The sequence below is a fragment of the Arachis ipaensis genome, chromosome B7 (genome assembly GCF_059453495.1).
Source record: "Arachis ipaensis isolate K30076 ecotype BB chromosome B7, ASM5945349v1, whole genome shotgun sequence".
In the NCBI taxonomy this organism is placed as follows: domain Eukaryota; kingdom Viridiplantae; phylum Streptophyta; class Magnoliopsida; order Fabales; family Fabaceae; genus Arachis; species Arachis ipaensis.
The window spans coordinates 111,519,170-111,539,420 of NC_142442.1; the positions used below are offsets into that span (position 1 = coordinate 111,519,170).

The following is a 20,251-nucleotide window of genomic DNA, read 5'->3' on the forward strand; positions in this document are numbered from 1 at the left end:
AACTTAAATAAAATAATTTAAAATTTAAAAAATAACAACCTAAGTACAACAATCTAAAATTTAAAAAATAACAACTTAAATAAAATAATTTAAAATTTAAAAAATAACAACATAAGTAAAACAATTCAAACAAATAAAATAATTTAAAATTTAAAAAATAACAACTTAAGTAAAACAATCCAAACAAATAATTTAAAATTTAAAAATAACAAACTAAGCAAATAATAATTTATAATTTATAAATATAATTCTAAAAATTTCTAATGACGACGCGTAAGCAAATAAACTCTCAGATTCAACGTATGAGCGCCACATCAACATATGAACTCCCTATTTGTATTACTATAAAGATAAAGATGTTATTATTGGTATGTTAGTATTAAAAATATAAACGATAAAGCATACTTAAAAAAAATGTATTATGAGATCAAATAATTTTATGATTATGGGTATTTGTCTACACGGGAGGCTGTGTGAAAAACTTTGGCTTATGATATTCATCGAAAATAGCCTTCAGTGATAAGATTAACCTTTTATTTACCTGGAAAGCAAAATATCATCTTTAAAGATGATGATAATCTTGAAAAAATCATGGATAAAGAGAAAGGGAAATGTACGATATTTTTAGCATGGATGGAGGCCAATAAAGAATTTGAAGCAGGTAAAACTTTAACGTATGCTGAGTTTCCAAATCAATTTGTTTATGATAGAGAAGAAAGGGAATGATATGCACGCAAGAGAGAGTATTCTATCGGGAGGTTAAATTATGTTCTACTGAGTACATGTGATATCTACTATATGAGAATTTTGTTAATTATTCAAAAAGATTGTACAACATATGAGTCTATTAGGACAGTTAATGAGATTATATATCCTAGCTTCCAAGATACTTTGTATTTTATGGGACTACTGTGTGACGATAGAAAATTCATTACAACTATTAATAAGGTCTGGTCATCAATTGAGAAAACTGTTTGTAACGCTATTGATATCTAATAGTGTTAACAAACCAAATCGTATTTGAAATGCAACTTAGACATTATTGGTTGATAGGATACTATATATGAAGAGAAAAATATTGAAAAACTAAGGTATTTCACTATGTAGTAAATCATTATCACATGTAGGACTTTACTTGCCAAAATTAGTGTTCACTAATGGGCAACTTTACGTTGCTTTGTCAAGAGTTAAGAGTCGAAATGGTCTGAACATTCTAATTCTCGATGAAGATAACAATCCAAACTCATCAACAACAAATGTCGTGTTCAACGAAGTTTTTAATAATATTTAGATAAGAAAATAGTATTTTTATTTTAGTAACATGTTATGATTTACACTTTTGTACAAATATTTGTCGTAGATATAACTAATTTATTAACTATACTTTCAGACTTGAAATAAAATGTGTAACATGAAGCACAACATCATATGCCAATAGCTTTTCTAATGTGGTTAGTAAAATACTAGGTTGTCGATAAATTTTCATTAGCCTTATAATATAAAGTTTAGTGTAAAATTGACATACTATTATTACAATTATATATGTTCTTATTTTTTTCAGGTCTCTTTTCTTATGACTTAAGAATATTATAGACTTCAAACTGTTTTATTTGTATTTTACTTTGAATAAAGATAAAACAACATATTAAGTACATTTATTATATAATGATGATGATAGTGTTATAATAAACTTAAGAAATTTATGATTATAGAATATTATTTTCGATTTATCATGTCAAATTAAAATGTAAGCCCGTGCATGCACGAGTTTAACACTAATATTGTTAATAATATTATTAGTGTTATGTAAATTTGTCTATAATATGTGGATTATGGCTAAAAGAAACATAAAGGGCCAAGGGCAAAAATTTTTGTGGGTCAAGAGGGTTGTTTAAGAGGAAATTATTATAAAGGATTCTTGGAAAGATTTAACTATTAAAAAAAAACTGTTAATACAAAAAATATTAAAAAAAGATTAATTTTTATAATATTTAGAGAGAATATCAATTTTTTTTAAAAAGATAAACATAATCTTAGGTATTCAAATTTCATTCTTATTATATTGTATACATTATGCAATCAATAAGCCTCTATCTATGTCGTTAAAGTTTTCTTTATAACTATTTATTCCTTCTTCTTTCAAGTCGTTTTATGATGATTAGTTGAACTTGAAAGAAATCAAGAGTAATAAAATGGGCATTACATAATGAGAAAAGAAACTCTGAAAATTAAAAATTGTGTTTGTGAAGTGATGGTGGTGATCATCTAATTCATGAGGCATTAGAGCAGAGAAGACGCCATTTAAGTTTGCTGACTAATGAGAATGTAGTTTTTTTCATGTGGTGTGAGTCTGAAAACTAAATTGAAGCATGTACCTCGTGTGTGGTGTGAACTAAAAATTTTAATCGGAATAAAAGGGCATGTGCTAATTGATCACAAATTAACTCTAATTAACATCAACTATCACAAAGAAACACATAGTAATCAAAGAACAAACACAATATCTTAAAATTCTAATCCACCCGCTAAGAAACTTTATACAACTCCATCATAATCATTCTATCATCAGTCAAGTACGATCAAAATAATTAATTCCAATAAAATCTTCATAGTTGCATAACCTAGAGTTTTGAGTAAAATAAAGAAAAAAGACAACAGCAGAGGTAGAACATCACCAAGTAGGATCAGTAGTAAAATAGCATCAGAGGTATTGCTTAGGGGAGAAAACGACTTCTGCAACAAGAGTTTCTGACGACTTAACGTAGCAACATCAATAATGGACACAGTGAAAGAAGAGCCTCGTAGTGGCAAAGACAGGATAGAGTCACCTAAGTGTGGCAAAGGCATCGATGCACAAGAAGATGAAGTTGACCGAGAGGAAGAAGAAGATGATGCTAAGAAAGAGGAAGAGGAAGCACAACAGTGATGAAGGATGATGGAAAAGAAAAAATAGAGAGCAAGGAATAGGGGTGGCAAAGCGGGTCGAGCCGCTCCAACCCGCCCCATAAACGGGGCGGACCGGCACACCCCGCCAATTAAAATGGGTTCAAAATGCTAGCCCGTTCCGTTTTATGGCGGATTGGCGGGTTGGCGGGTTAGCCCGCTTCTTTTTTTTTGAAAAATAAAATTTATTAAAATAATAATTAAAAAATAAAATACAAATAAAAAATAGTCAAATTATAATATAATTTTTTACTATTTTCTTTTTAATTTTTAACTTCAATAAAATTGTTCAAAATAATATTTGTCAATAGAATCATCTTTATTTTAAAAAATAAGTCACATAATTTGAACATATATACGAAATTATAAAATAAAATAAATAAAGTTAATAACTAAAAGAAGAACAAAAACAAAAAATGAAAAAAAAAGTGTTTAAAAATTCTATAATTATTAATTTTATAATAGTAATCACTCTTTTATTTAATAAAAAAATAAAAAATAAAAATCTTCGATTCGACAGACCGCCCCGCCCCGCCCCGCCAAAAACCCATCAATTTGGCGGTGCAGGTTTGGCGGATTTTTTAAATTTGGCGGACTCCAAATCCTAACCTGACCCGTCTTTTTTAGCGGGTTTAGCGGATCGGCCCGACGGACTCGACCCGTTTTGCCACCCCTAGCAAGGAATAAGGGCTAGGAAGAAAAAAAAAGGATAATTTTATCGTTTCGAGTCTTATTTTTTAGTCCTTTCTTATAAATATCACACAAGTAAATTCTTTTTAATAATTTTAACACAAAATAGTTCTTTTTAATAATTAAATATTCTTAATACTTCTTGAAAATAATTTTTCTGTTGTCTAAAGTTTGTTAACAGAATAACAGATATTAAAAAATGGCAAATAGTAGTAGTCTTATATAGTTTGCAAGTTTCCATTCCGGCATCATTAATAGGGTTTTTAATCCGCACAGATTAATTCATGTTAAATGAATTGAACCTTAGTGTATGTTTAGTTTAATGCTTCATCTAACATATGTTTTATTTCTTGTATATCTTTTTATTTGACTTTTTTTTCTTCTTTTTTATCAATGTTTAACATACTTTAAATATGAGTTACCATTCCACACAAATTGACAAACACACTAATCAATGGCCAAGCATACCATAATTAGAAAGATGGACGTTTGCATTCTATAGTTAGAAATTGATGCAATTATTGACTTTGCAAGACAAATACACCCTACTCAGTTAAGAAATTGACCTTTCCAAAAAGTTAAGTGCTTATGAATCTTGTCTATCACGTCTTGGAACGCTGCTCAAGAGGATCTAACATGGCCTAGTGGAATTCCCATATATTTACCTAAAGAATTCGTAAACGAAATAGATGAAATATTCATAAACATATACTTATGATGTCTGGATATATTGGAGGAATAAATAGCTCTAGATTTTTTAAAATTGACCTTCATTCCAAAGACTTTGTAAAAATTATTAAGAGCATGAAGAATAAGATGGACTTGAGAATTCTTCGCTTTGTAATAGAAAATGGGATCATCAGCAAACATCAAATAAGAGATAGTGGGGCCACCTTTTAACATAGCAACTAGTTTTCAAGCTATAGACTCCATAAGATGAGAAATATAACAACTCAAATGCTTCATACACAAGACAAAAAGATATGATGATATGGGATCTTTTGTTGAAAGTCCCTACTAGGCTGAATGCTCTTTGACCTATTATCATTTTATAAGATAGACAAAGAAGATGCTCAAACACACCCCATAATTAGCTTTAGTCATTTGAGGAGGAAAATCAAACTGATTAAGAGTGTGTTCAAGAAAATTCTAATTATCATATTTTTTTAGGTCAATCTTGAAAGCAAGAACTCCCTTCTTGGACTTGGTCTTCTTTATAAAGTGTAAAATCTCTTGAGCTACAATAATATTACTCGGAGTTCCTGTTCTAGGGGTGAAACCTCCTTAAAGAGGGGCAATGAAATCATGAAGGAAATGACGCAATCTGTTCACAATTACTTTAGTCACTAACTTATACAAGATATTGCAGAGGCTAATAGGTCTAAAGTCGTTCATGTAGTTTGGATTATCAATTTTTGGGATTAGAACCACTAAGGTCTCTAGTAAAGACGAGCATTAATCACCATCTCCAAACATCATCTCATATAATGCTCCAATTTTTTTTAAAGAGAAAAGCCAAGAAATCGTCAGCTTTGGAGTCTTTGAACGAATTCATCTCCATAAGAACCTTCCTTACCTGCCTCCTCCTTAGTAGGGGTGGCAATGGGTAGGGTAGGGTAGGGTTTGGAGTCAACCCTAACCCTACCCGCGGGTTGAAATTTTTATATAAACTCAACCCTACCCTACCCGCGGGTTGAGAATATCTCAACCCTAACCCTACCCGCTCTTAACCCGCGGGTACCCGACCCTACCCGCGGGTTATAAAAAAATGCAACGTTATTATATAACTTGATGACAATTTAAAATAGAACTGACTTTTATGTAAAAAAAAGTTTATTAAATTATCAATTAATGATCTTCTTTTAATGACTAAGGATATTTTGTATTTAGTGAGAAGTCTTTAGTTCAACATCTACTTAAAATATATTTTTATATAAGTATATAACATATACATATATAGGGTGCGGGTTGGTCGGGTAGGATTGAGGCTCAACCCGCACCCTACCCGACCCGCACGAAAACCCTACCCGCACCCTACCCTACCCGCTGCGGATCGGGTTGGCAACCCTACCCGACCGGGTGGGGTCGGGTTGGGTACCCGCGGGTAGGGTACATATTGCCACCCCTACTCCTTAGAAACTGCCTTAGTTAACCTATCACATGCCTCATGCGGTAGCTAAGGAAGAGCAATCTCACCCATAACATCTAGACTTACCTCCTCATTGGTACAGAATAAATCTTTGAAAAATCTTACAGTATCTTTTTTTTCATATCTTTCTAATAAGTAATTCAACTACTATAATCCAAATGAACACATAAATTTTGTTATGATTCTTACATATCACAGTCTGTATATAAAAGAACCTAGGATTTTTGTTACCAAAGTAGACCCATTACTCCTTAGGTTTCTAGAACGAGAAGATCACTTCTTGTAGTGAAAGATTCAAATAATCTTCTTAAAACTTAGCTTCCAACTATCTAAAGTAAATAGAATTTACTCGTTTTATTTTCATCTAAAGGTATGCAATTTTCTTTTGGAATTCTCTCTTTCTTCTACAATTTTCTCTTTCTTCTTTTATCTTTGCAAGACATCTGATATGATTAGGTTAGCCATTTATCAAATCTTTTTGAACCACACTAATAAAAGAAGGATGATGAAGAGGCTGATTGAAACTTAAAATGTTTATTTTTCACAAATCTATCCACTCTTTACAATTCAAAAGAATTGGACAATGATCAAACTACATTCTAGCCAAGTTCTCTACATAAGCCTTAGAAAAAATATGACACCATGACCCAGTGGCTAAAACTCTATCCAGCCTCTTGGCCATATTTTTGTTCCCTTGCAACTATTGGTACTAAGTAAAGAAGAGTCTCTTGGCTCCTAAATTCATGAGACCATAATCCCCAATCATCTTAGCAAATCTCTCTCTTCTATGAACAAAATTACCTCATTTGACCTTTGAGCAATGAAGAACTTCATTGAAATAACCAACAACTAACCAGGACTTATTATAAGAGAAGAGAATTCCAAGCTTCCTCTTGCCAGATAGGCACCAGACTAACATACACCACTGCACATGCCCAAGAAACCCCACCAAGGGTCAATTTCACACTAACTGTAAGAATTGGAATAATTAATCGATTAATTAACATAAAATAATAATAAAATTAAGACTTATAAATTTTAAAATTTGGATGTGAGATTTGAATTCAGTAGAATTTTTCGAGTTGGAAAATGTAATTTTCTGCGAAAAATTATGTAAAAATGCGTACCGATAGTGCTGGCTTAAGTTTGTCTAGTACTGTGTGAGAGTAATAAAAATGGTAGAAAAACTTAGAAAAATAATTAAAGTTAAAAACCGGGCGCAAATTCTAAAGGTTTGGCCCAAAATTAGACCAAACAGACAAAAAATACTAACGGATTAGACCGAGCCCAAGTTGGGCCAAGTCCAACATATATAAACCCATTGATGAGCCAAATCAGCTCATTCATCACCAAAGAGAAGGAAGCAAAGCTGAAGTGAGGAAGAGAGCAAGGGTTACACCAAAATACTATTCATTTGATCATATTTCGAGCTACGGTGCTCCGATTCGCGTCCCGTTTGCGGCCACGCGAAGTTCTTGCTGAGTCCATCACTTCTAGCTAGGTATTGTGGTAAGCTTTTCAAAAATCCTTACCTAGTTTTCAGCACTTAAGAATTTCAAAAATTTGGCTATAGTTGTTGAGTGATTTTTGTGATTTTGGGTGTTTAGGTACACTCTAGCACTTGATTTCTATTGGATTTTGTCCTTATCAATGTTGGTAAGGTAAGCTTGTTCTTAACTCTTCTGAAATTGTGTATTTAGGAACCCTAGGTATTAATTTTTATGAATTAATTGTGTATAACTTGATAATTGTGATATTGAGAGCAAGTGGAGTTGAGTTGGTGACTTGCTTGAGCTTGGTTATGATCAATTGGTGAATTTTGTGCATATTGGGAATCGGCCAAGGTATAGTTTCACTTTTCTCTATGTAATATGTAATGTTTCGTGAAACATAGGCTAGTGGACCATAGGATAGATTTGGATTGTTGATAATGTGTGATTATTATTGGTGATTATGATGAAATTGATGAATTATGATGGTGGGTGTTAATGCTTGATGCTAAATATTGATGATGATATTGGGTTTTGAATATTATAGTTTGTGTTGATATTGAATGGTGGTGAATGATGTTTATAAAGAGTTAAATTGTGTGAAAATTGTTAAGGTTGAGATGTTGATTTATGAATTATGGATTTTTGTTGAATTATGGTGGAAAGATTGAGTGAAATGGATGTTGAGTTAATTGAAGTGCAATGGAATGGTAAAGTGTAGTATGTGGTGGTGTTTTGTGATGAAATTGAGTAGGTTTTAGTTTGGTTTGGTTTTGGAATTTGGAAACTAGGGAACTTTGATGATTTTGTGCAAAGCTTGATTTTTGACAAACTTTGGCGAGACATAACTTGGCCTCGGGACCCCATTTTTGATGAAACTAGATTTTTATAAAATTTGGATCCGAGAAATTTAAGACGTTTAAAGAATGAATAGAAAATTTTTTAAAAATTTTTTCTGCAGCTTTAAAAATTTTCCAAGTCTACTAAGGCTCGCGCACGTGGGTAATGACTTCTGTCCAGCATTTCCGCGTATGTGGTGCATGGATGTGTACGCAGCTTGGTCCAATTTTACTTGGATGCATACGTAGACACTGTATGTATACGCAGACACCCAAATTTCAAGGCATGCGTACGCAGGACAGGGGTTTGCGTATGCGAGACCCATGTTTTGCTGAAAAATTATTTTCTTCACTTTTCAAGGATTCTCTAGTCTTCCAAACTTCTTTATCTATTGTTTAAGATTACTAACTAGTAATTGACACTTGAGACTAATGAGAAATAGTTAGATGGCTTAAATTAGATAAAGATAGTTAAATATTAGAAGATGGAGACTTAGACGTAGTATGAATTGTGGATGAATTAGTCTTAGTGAGTTAGTGGAGAGTTCTTTGATATTGAATAGAGGACACATGATGTGATGATGATCTTATTTTGAGATTGAGAACATTGAGGCATGAATGCCGAGCATGATGAGACTCAGAATGAGCTGAGAGATTTTTACTATGAACTATTAAACTGTTTTTGAATAACATTGATGACCTGTAGGTATAAGGGCCGGGTTTGTCCCGCTTATGCTGAGTTGTAGGCGTAAGGCGTGAGATTCGTTCCTCTTATGCTGAGGTGCGAGGGTTGTGGTAGAAGTCCCGCTTACATACTTTTGGTCATAAGAGTGGCCAAGTACTATATCTCAGGAAAAGTGAGCCGGGCACTATATCCCAGGGGTTCCAATTTATAAACGTGACTAAAAGCGACATTCCCACGGGAATGTATCGGGTTGGAAGTTGAACCGACAATGTGATATCACAGCCAATATGACAGGCATTCATCATATGCATTTTCTATCTATTTGATTGCTTTGTCTACTTGTATCCTATGCCTAATTGTCTAACATGCTTAACTGCTTCTTGATTTACCTGCCATATATAGACATTACTTGTGTATTACTTGTATGCAACTACTTGTGTTTTCTATTGGGGTTGAGGATGTTCGATAGGCGGTGGCAAAAGGGTCGTGTGGAGGTTAGACTGGTGAAGGCTATGGGACAGCAGTGTTGGTTTAGTTATCAATTCCTTAAGTTAGATTACCCCTGTTTTATTATAGTTTTTCATTATGATTTTAAATTTATCATTGCTTTAAGTTTGGATCTTAAGTTTGACATGAAGTTCTAGGGTTGCCTTTGGCATCCTGGAACTTTATATATTACACATTGGGCATTGTTACTATACTGAGAATCTCCGGTTCTCATACCATATTCTGTTGTTATTTTTTAGATGCAGGACGTGACCCACCTCGATGAGTTGCGAAATGGTGACGAAGTGGAGGATCTTTTTCTCTCTTTTGTATTTTGGTTTAATTTGTCAAAGATATACTCTCACTTTTGTATTTTAGACTTAGTTGCCTTAGAGGCTTGCTATGAGAGATAAGTTGTATATGCTGTTTTAACTCAAAAACTCTGTATTGTCTGTTTGTAACTAGTCGGCCTAAATTCCGCGGGCTACGGCTAGAGTTCTTATGACTATCACACTTTTATATATGGGCTATGACTAGAGTTCTTATGACTATCACACTTATATATATATATATATATATATATATATATATATATATATATTGTCTGTTTGTAACTAGTCGGCCTAAACTCCGCAGGCTACGGCTAGAGTTCTTATGACTATCACACTTTTATATATATGTATATATCTTGATTATTATTGTATTATTTCTTATGTTGTATCTTATTCCTTTATGCTTTTAGTTATCGTGTGAACGCTACGCGCTTTTCTATTTTCTGTTTTGAGCTGTAATTCTTCATCGGGCTCCTCGTATTATTATTCCTTTCGATTTATATATTATCGTGTAAGCCTTAGAAGTGTCATGGCACTTTGTTATTCTTTGCTTTACGGCATGAGATAAGGCTTAGGGTAATTAGGGTATTACATTTAGTGGTATCAGAGCAGTTCATCCTCGTGAGCCTGAGGGATGGACCAATTGTGCTTTATTGCATACTCTGTGTCATTTTCTTCCGTGCTATTTATGTTATCTGCTTGATATTTCATAGAATTCTTATTTGTAAGTGTCTTTTTGGGATAATTGAAGCACTAGGCTTGAGATATTGAGACTGATCACCTTGATATCGATTGTTTAGTACAGACAGAAATTGCTACTTGTGGACGAGGTTGTACGAGTACACGAGAGGCAATAAAGGTAATCAACCCGTTAATGAACATGCCGAGTTTATAGCGGTGATGACCAATCTAGCAAATACTATGGAAGCGAATGCTGCTACGACTATGCAAGCTGTGAAAAGGATGGATCAACTGGCTGGGAACGGAAATGGAAATGAGAATGGGAATGGAGAAGGAGATGGTAACAACTTGGGAGGTACTCCAATGACCTTGGCTTCATTTCTAAAGGTTCATCCATCAAATTTTAGAGGGTTAACCAACCCTACTGAAGTAGACAATTGGTTTCAGGCGATGGAGCATGCTCTGCAGGCTCAACATGTTCCGAACAATCAATTTGTGGAATTTACGGTGTACCAACTTCTAAGAGAGGCTCAACAATGGTGGCAAGGAGAATGATGATTACTATAACTTCAGAACACCGACATTCCTTGCAATGTGTTTCAGACGGCTTTCTATAAGAAATACTTTCCTGAATCAGTAAGAGAGGCTAGGGAGTTGGAGCTTATGCAGTTGAAGCAAGGCTCATTGTCCATGGCCGATTACACTAGTAGGTTTGAAGAAAACTGTAGGTTCTCTAGGGTATGTCAAGGTGCCTCTGAGTCCTATGAGAGTTGGAAGTGTATAAAATACCAAGGAGGTTTGAGGGAAAACATCATTACTACTATGGCTCCTTTGGAGATTCGGGTGTTTTTCGAGCTTGTGAACAAGGCAAGGGTCGTAGAGGATTTTGCAAAGAAGGTGGCACTAGCAAGAGACACTCGAGGAAGAAACAACAACCATGGGCGTGAAAAGTACTTTCAGCCTAAGGGTTAGAGCTTCAAGAGGGGCTGGACACGCACCTCAACACCTTCAAGGTCGAGAAAACTTTAGGAGGAACAACTATGATCAATACCACCAGGCACGAGGAGGAAGTGTTTGATTTGTTTGCGGATTGCCAGGTCATCTAGCAAGAGATTGCACTAGTAAGAAAAAGCCGAATGCGGGTCGGAACCAACACCAAGGTCGGATGTTTGCTGTGAACGCTAGTGATGCTACTAAGGCAAATCCGTTGATGAGAGGTAAATGTTTATTTGGTGACAACACATTGGTTGCATTGTATGATACTGGAGCTTCACATTCATTCATTGCATTTTATAAGGTTGAGGAACTAGGATTGAAAATGTCAGAATTAGCTATCGATTTGCATATGCATATCCCGTATCAGACGGTTGTGACTAGATCAGATTGTAGGCAAATATCTTTAAAATTGAGGATAGAGAATTTTTTTCATGATTTAATCTGTTTGCCAATGATTGGGTTGGAGGTGATTTTGGGGTTTGATTGGTTGTCAAATAACCGGGTATTGTTGGATTGCTTGAGCGATCGATTCAGTTTATGCCAGAAGGAGAAGGAGGAGCAGTGGTAGCTAAGGGTTATTACCTGAACTCTGTGTTGGTGAACTGTAGTGGGAAAAAGTGTTAGGGTTATATATTTTTAGTTGCGAATGCGTTAGGTGATGAACAGAAGTTGGATCAAATTCCAATTGTTAGGGAGTTCTCAAAAGTGTCTCCGAAAGATATACCCGAATTCTCACCTCAAAGGGAAATTGAATTTGCGATTGACTTAGTGCCAGGAGCTGGACCAGTATCAATTGCACCTTACAGGATGGCTTTGATAGAGCTAGCGAAACTTAAGACTCAGTTGGAAGAGCTTCTAAACAAGAGGTTGATTCGACCGAGTGTATCTCTATGGGGAGCACCAGTTCTGTTAGTAAAAAAGAAAGATGGAGGAATGTGACTTTGCGTGGATTATCGATAGTTGAACAAAGTGACTGTGAAGAATAAGTACCCGTTGCCTAGGATCGATGACTTAATGGATCAGTTGCAAGGAGTTAGGGTGGTCTCAAAAATTGATTTAAGATCCGGTTACCATCATATTAGGGTGAAGGAGGATGACATTTCGAAAACTGCGTTTAGGACGCGCTGTGGACACTACGAGTTTGCGCTGATATCCTTTAGGTTGACGAATGCACCTACTGTGTTCATGGATTACATGAACAGAGTATTTCATCCCTTTTTGGATAAATTCGTGGTGGTATTCATAGACGACATTCTAGTTTACTCCAAGATGGCAGAAGAACATGAAGAGCACCTGAGGATTGTGTTGCAAATCCTAAAAGAGCGTAAATTGTATGTGAAATTATCTAAGTGTGAGTTCTGGAAGGAATATGTGAAGTTCTTAGGCCACATATTGAGTAAGGGCGGAATAGCAGTGGATCCTTCGAAAGTGGAGGCAATGATGGAATGGGAGAGGTCGACTACGGTAATAGAGGTTAGGAGTTTCTTGGGATTGGCCGGATATTACCAAAGATTCATCAAGGGATTTTCTCAAATTGCATTACCAATGACTAGGTTAACCCAAAAGGAGGTGCCATTTGTGTGGACATCGGAATGTGAAGAGAGCTTTCAAGCTTTGAAGGAGAAATTAACTTCAGCACTTGTTTTGATTTTGCCAGAACCGCTTGAGCTGTTTAAAGTGTACTGTGATGCTTCGTTGAAGGGTTTGGGCTGCGTGTTGATGCAACACCGGAACGTGGTATCTTACGCATCGCGTCAACTGAGACCTCATGAGATGAATTACCCATCTCATGATTTGGAATTGGCAGTGATTGTATTTGCATTAAAGATTTGGAGGCACTACTTGTACGGAGTGAGATTTAGAGTCTTTTCTGATCACAAGAGTCTCAAGTACATCTTTGATCAGAAAGAGCTCAATATGTGTCAAAGGATGTGGATCGAGCTACTAAAAGATTAAGATTTTGAACTGAGTCATCACCCCGGGAAGGCGAACATTGTAGCGGATGCATTGAGTCGGAAGTCGTTGACGGTCACTTGGATGATGATTAAGGAAGAAGAGTTAGTGAGCAAGTTTGAGGATTTGAGACTGAGTGTCAGAGAAAATTTGATGGGAGTGCATGCCTGAACCAATTGTAGATCTTTAGTGACTTCAAGGCCAACATTTTAAAATCTCAACAAGACGATCAAGAGTTACAGAAGGTATTGCCGACAATTGAGAAAGGATTTTCACGCCGAATGTTGGGAACTTGCGACGAGATATCTTGTCGGCGCATAACAGCATATTCTCTATTCATCCAGGAAGTACGAAGATGTATTACAATTTAAAAAAGATGTTTTGGTGGTCTGGGATGAAGGGTGAAGAAGCTACATTTGTGTCTAAGTGTCTAATGTGTCAGAAGGTGAAGATAGAGCACTAGAGACCATCGGGTTGCTACAACCACTTGAGATTCCTCAATAGAAGTGGGAAGGAATTGCGATAGACTTCATGTCGGGTTTTGATGACTGCGCATCATGTTATGTTTTTCTATGCTTTTTCATATAAAAAATCAATTCATTATGCTTAATTATTGAGTATTTTTGTGCTTAAGTTGTATATTGCTTTGATTTCTTTGAATTGTTTAACTTTGTAGAAAATGGTGAAAAAAGAAGAAAAAAACACAAAACAAGCAAAGGAAGCTGGGTGTGCAACTTGGTGCTCTGGGCATGGCACGCCAAGCTTGTGAAACTAACTCTCATCAATGGGCGTGCCACTTGGTGCTATGGGCGTGGCATGCCAAGTTTGTGAAGTCAAGATCTCAAAGAGGGCATGCCACTTGGTGTTTTGGGCATGGCACGCCAGGCCAACATTCCAGCAAAGAAGATTGAAGAGTTCTACATGGGCGTGGCATGCTAGTCTTGGACATGGCACGCCGGGGCATATGCCAGCCTGACCTCCTCCCATTCAAATGAAGATATCTTGAGCTACACAACTCCAAATGAAGTGATTCTAGTACCATTAGAAATTAGACATCCAGAGATTTCCAACCATTTATAACACTGTATAGTGGACACTAGATTTGAGGGTGAAAATCACAATTTTTTCAGCACTGCGTACTCGGCGTGGCATGTTGGGCCAAATTTCCAGCAAACACGCCAGACTGACCTCTTCACCTTCAAAGGATCATAACTTGGGCTAGAGAAGTACAAATGATATGCTTCCAGCGGCGTTAGAAATCTGAGATCTAGGGCTTTTTAATGATATATAATAGTCTATAGTGGACATTCATTTTAGATATTCAACAGACCAATCTTTCAATGTGAAAGATTGCCAAAGCCCAAATTGTCACCAAAGTGCCACTTCAATAACACTCCACATTGGGCCACTTTCAAATAATCCAATTCTTTCATTTATTCTTCAATGTTTCAAGCTTATATAAATAGAATTAAAAGTTCACAAGCCCAAGTCAAGCCACAATTAACAATCAATCAAGGCCACAAGAATCATTTAGAAGTAATTAGGAAATTTGCATTTGATTTTTATTTCATTTGAATTTGTAATTTAGGTAGCTTATAAATAGGACCTTAGCTTCATCATTTTACACACACCATGGAGGGGTGGAGGTGACTTGATAAACCACTATTTTATGGTTTATATTGTGTTTAATTGTGTGGTTTTATCATGATCTTTACCCACTTATTCATATGATTAGCATGCATTTTTATTTTCTTCCTAAATTTATTACATGATTGAAAACTTGCTTTCTAGAGACTTTTGATTATGTATTTTAATTCTCCTTTATTCCATTCGATGTCGTGATCTGTGTGTTAAGTGTTTCAGGCTTTATAGGGCATGAATGAGTTGGAGATTGGAAAGGAAGCTTGCATAAATGGAAGGAACACAAGAAATTAAGGAGATGACCAGCGAGAAGTAACGCGGCCGCATGGCTCACGCGACCGCGCGGATGGAATAGCATAAGTGACGTGGAGGCGTGGACGACGCGTCCGTGAGGAGAAGCAAAACGCCGAATGACGCGTCTGCATGAATGACGCGATCGCGTGATGTGCGCGATCTGCATAATCTGCAGAATCGCTGGGGGCAATTTTGGGCCCTGTTTCGACTCAGTTTTCGGCCCAGAAAAGCAGACTAGAGCCAGGGAACATGCAGAGACAAACACAACATTCATTCGAGATAGTTTTTAGTTTTTAGATTTAGTTTTCCTCTCCTCTAGGTTTTCTTTTCTCTCTACACATTCATAGTTCTTAGGATTTTTATTTTCTATTGCTTTTTTTTGCATTGGAATTTTGAGAAGAGTTGTTACCTCATCAAGACTTCGTCATTCTAGTTCGTTTTCTTTACTTGGCTTTACTCTTCCATGTCCTTTAATTTACTTAATTTTACTATTGGATTATTTTAGAATTTATTAATACAAGAGTTATTTTTATTTTTAATTAATTCCTTTGAGTTTTATTTATCATGTCTTTCTTTAATTCCCTTTCCTATGTTATGAATTCCACATTCACAATGAGTGAGTAGTTCCCTAACTTGATGGGGAGTTGATTGAAAGGAACCCTTGAGTTGGAATGCTCAAAGGAGAAATTATAATTGAATTTATTGTTGGATTGCTCTCTAGTCACTAACGCTAGTCCTTCCAAGTAAGCGGACTGGGACTTGTGAATAGAAACAGCATTCCAACTTGTTTGACTTTTCCTTACCTAGTAAGGGATAACTAAACAGAACAACCCCCAATTATCAATTAATCTTGAAAGTACTGCAACAAGAATAGGGCTTCCAACTAATCTACTCCTGGTCAAGGCTTTTATTTAAATTACATTAATTCTCTGATTTAATTTCCTGTCATTCAACTCAAATCTTTTTGAAAACCATCTGATTAATAAAATAGCACACTTTTCTGCAACTCGTTGGGAGACGACCTGGGATTCATACTCCCAGTATTTTAACTTTAATTTCTGTGACACCCTTTTTTAAATTGATAAGCGGATTTCTGGTTGGTTGAGAACTATACTTGCAACGCATATCTTATAACAATTCTTAACTCGCCAATTTCCGCCACCATCAATTTTTGGCGCCATTGCCGGGGAGTTGCAATAGAGTGCTAAAGTTATTGATTGGATTTTATTTATTTAAATTTTATTTTATTTTGCTACTATGACCTGCTTATTTCTTTCGCTAGATGACGCGTTCACTTCCTGATCCAAGCTTGCCAGTATTTGATCCTGAGATTAAAAGAACTATCTCACGAATAAGGCAAGCTCGGCGCCGATTAGTCCTCTCTGAGGGCGGATCTGAAACGTCATTTGAGGAAGAAACCAGCCCCCGTTCTACTGATTCGGTTGATTTACGTATAGGTGACGTGGCAACACCTAGGAGAGTTACTATCCAGGAGGCTGGAGCCCCTGATTTTACAATGCAACCGTTTCAAGCGCATCATCCAGCGGTGGCTACAGACTTTGAAATAAAGACCGCACTACTCAATTTGATGCCCAAGTTTCATGACTTAGCTACTCAAGAGCCTATCAAACACCTGAGAGATTTTCAAGCAGCCTGTTCTACTGTCAGGCGTGATGGTGCAGATGAAACTTCAATTTTGCTAAAAGCCTTCCCATTTTCTCTTCAGAAAAAGGCAAGAGAGTGGTACTACACTCAACCCGCTACAACTGTATCCAACTAGGATACACTCAGAAGAGAATTTTCGAAAAAGTTTTTTCCAGCTGAAGTTACTGATAAACTGAGGAAAGATATTTCTATGATTGTTCAGGATGAATCTGAAACTCTCTATGAGTACTGGGAGCACTTCAATAATCTTTTGGAAGCTTTCCCCCACCATATGATTGACAAGATAGTGTTACTCGGCTACGTCACACAGGGCATGAGGCCCCAAGATAAGACCACATTGGAAAGTGCTAGCAATGGGTCTATGAAAAAGTACAAGACCACTGATGAGGCATGGCAATTGATCAGCGACTTAGCTGAATCTACTAGGAATCACAGGCAGAAACAAGGCCGTGCAAAAGCCGTTGCAGAAGTATCCTCTAGCAGAGAGACTGCTGCTTTAACTCAGAGTATCTGTGAAATGACCAACTTGCTGAAGCAGATGCAATTGAATCAACAACAAGTTCAGCAAGCTCAACCTTCTCCACCACAGCAAAACCAACAGTTAGTCCTACAAAGAGTTTGCGGAATCTGTGCTGATTATAGCCATTATACTGATGAATGTCCGTAGCTCCAGCAGGAAGACAACACCGTGGCAGCCACTCATAACTTCTATGACCGCCCCAACCAAGGGTACAATCAAAGTGGCAATTACAACCATGGGTGGCAGGACAATTCTAACCAGAATTGGAGGGACAACAATAACAGAAGAGACAGAGATAATCAGGGAAATCAGAGGTGGAATAACAACAACAACAGGCAGCAGAACCAATACCAGCCTTACAGAGCACCTTACCTGAGGCAATCCCAAGGACCACAGAATACCCAACAGCAGACCTCTCAAATTACCTATCCTTCTTCTTCTGCTAATGATGACTTACTACAATCTATTGATCGGAGACAGCAGACTATAGAAAATAACATTAATGCCACTCTGAATGGTTTGAACGCTACTTTGCAAGCTCTTGTCTCCCAGATTGGATCAATGAATAACTCCAATAATCAACCTTTGAGCTCTAGTGGAATTCCCTCTCAACCATTACCCAATCCCAAGGGTGGTATTAATGCCATCACCCTAAGGTCCGGAACCACACTGCAAGAGAGGAACCAGGAGGAGTCAAGCCTACCAGAACACACCTCAGTTGAAGAGGTAGTGGAAATAGAAGATGTTGAAGAGGAAGATGACATACAGGACATAGCTGAAAAAGAAGAAGCTCAACCACAGGAGGAAGCATCAAAAGGCACAAACACTACAGAAGACACCACTCCTATTCCATTTCCACAACTTGCAAGGAAGCCCAGGAAGCAGCTGGAACCTGATCCAAAAATGGTAGAGATATTCAAAAAGGTTGAGGTAACTGTTCCTCTATTTGATGTTATTCAACAGGTACTTAAGTATGCAAAGTTTCTAAAAGATTTATGTATACATAAGGATAAAATTAATGAATTAGAAACTATTCCTTTAGGAAGTTCCATATTTGCTTTAATGGGTGGCCTACCTGAAAAGTGTAGTGACCCAGGTCCTTTTATGGTTAATTGTACTATTGGTGGTGTAGTATTTTCTGATTGCATGTGTGATTTAGGAGCATGTGTGAGTATAATGCCTTTGTCTATATATGATATTTTGAGGCTCCCTCCCTTAAAAAGGTCGGCAGCTCGTTTTGTGTTAGCAGATAAAAGCATTATTACAGTGGCTGGAGTTGCTGAAGATGTATTAGTGGGCATTAAGGGACTCACGTTCCCCACTGATTTTTATATCCTGGAAATGCCCCAAAATGACTCAGACAAGCCATCATCAATCCTACTCGGAAGGCCATTCTTGAAGACCTCAAAGTTTAAATTAGATGCTTTTTCAGGAACATACTCTTTTGAAACAGATGGCCGAATAGTGATCTTCAATCTGAGTGGAGTTATGACGCATCCTCCGGAGGATCACTCTATCCTCAAGTGTGACATTAGAGATGAAACCGTGGCTGAAGTCCATCAGGAGGAATTTGAAGAGAAGCACACAGGACAAGGTCCAAGTGTGGGGACATTCTCAGAGGACAATGACAATGCTTTGCCATTGTTACCAGCTCCAGACAACCCAGAGCCTGACCATGATCAGAAGTTAGAATTAAAACCCCTTCCTCCACACCTCAAATATGCTTACCTTGAAGATGGGCAGAGGTTTCCAGTTATCATTGCAAGGAAACTTACTTATCAACAAGAAGAGCAGTTACTTAGTGTGCTGAGGAGGCACAAGAAGGCGATTGGTTGGAGTTTGGCAGACATAGTAGGCATTAACCCTCAAGTATGTGAGCACAGAATATTTTTAAAAGAGGGAGCAAGACCTGTCCGTCAACCCCAGAGAAGACTGAACCCCACTATCTTAGAGGTTGTCAAGAAGGAAGTGACCAGACTACTGAAGGCAGATATCATCTATCCCGTCTCAGACAGTGAATGGGTGAGCCCAGTACAAGTGGTGCCAAAGAAGTCTGGAGTCACTGCAGTGAAGAATGAGCATGGAGAGCTCCTGACAACCAGAGTTCAGAACGCTTGGAGGGTCTACATTGACTACAGAAGCCTCAACCAAGCAACCCGTAAGGATCACTATCCTCTTCCATTCATTGATCAAATGCTGGATCGCCTGTCAGGTAAATCGCATTATTATTTTTTAGATGGGTATACAGGTTATTTCCAGATTCATATAGCTCCTGAGGATCAGAAAAAGACCACTTTTACATGTTCTTTTGGGACTTATGCTTACAAGAGAATGCCCTTTGGCTTATGCAATGCACCAGCTACTTTCCAGAGGTGTATGATGAGTCTTTTCTCTGATCTTATTGAGGACTGTATGGAGGTTTTTATGGATGATTTTAGTGTATACGGCGATTCCTTTAGTCTTTGCTTAGATGGATTATCTAGAGTATTAGATAGATGTGTCAGTACAAACCTTGTATTAAATTTTGAGAAATGTCACTTTATGGTAAAACAAGGTATTGTACTAGGACATGTCGTGTCTAATACTGGCATTTCTGTAGATCCAGCAAAGGTGGATGTTATTTCTAGTTTGCCTTACCCCTCTTCTATGAGGGAAGTCCGTTCGTTCCTTGGCCATGCAGGTTTTTACAGGAGATTCATTAAGGACTTCAGTAAAGTAGCACTTCCCTTATCCAGGCTACTGCAGAAAGATATTGAGTTCGAGTTCAGTGAAAATTGCAAACAAGCGTTTGATAAGCTGAAGACCGCCCTGACTCAAGCTCCAATTGTGAGAGGACCAGACTGGAGCCAACCATTTGAAATAATGTGTGATGCTTCCAACCATGCCG

The 20,251-nt window shown here is 36.9% G+C and overlaps 1 protein-coding gene across 1 annotated transcript; it reads left to right on the plus strand.

The window, feature by feature from the left end:
• The first annotated feature begins 11,460 nt into the window (after positions 1–11,460).
• Positions 11,461–12,230, plus strand: LOC148553740 (uncharacterized). Its single transcript, XM_088494867.1, has 2 exons — positions 11,461–11,680; positions 11,947–12,230. The coding sequence occupies exons 1-2, from the start codon at positions 11,461–11,463 to the stop codon at positions 12,228–12,230; spliced, it is 504 nt and encodes a 167-aa protein (XP_088350993.1).
• The last annotated feature ends 8,021 nt before the right edge of the window (positions 12,231–20,251 follow it).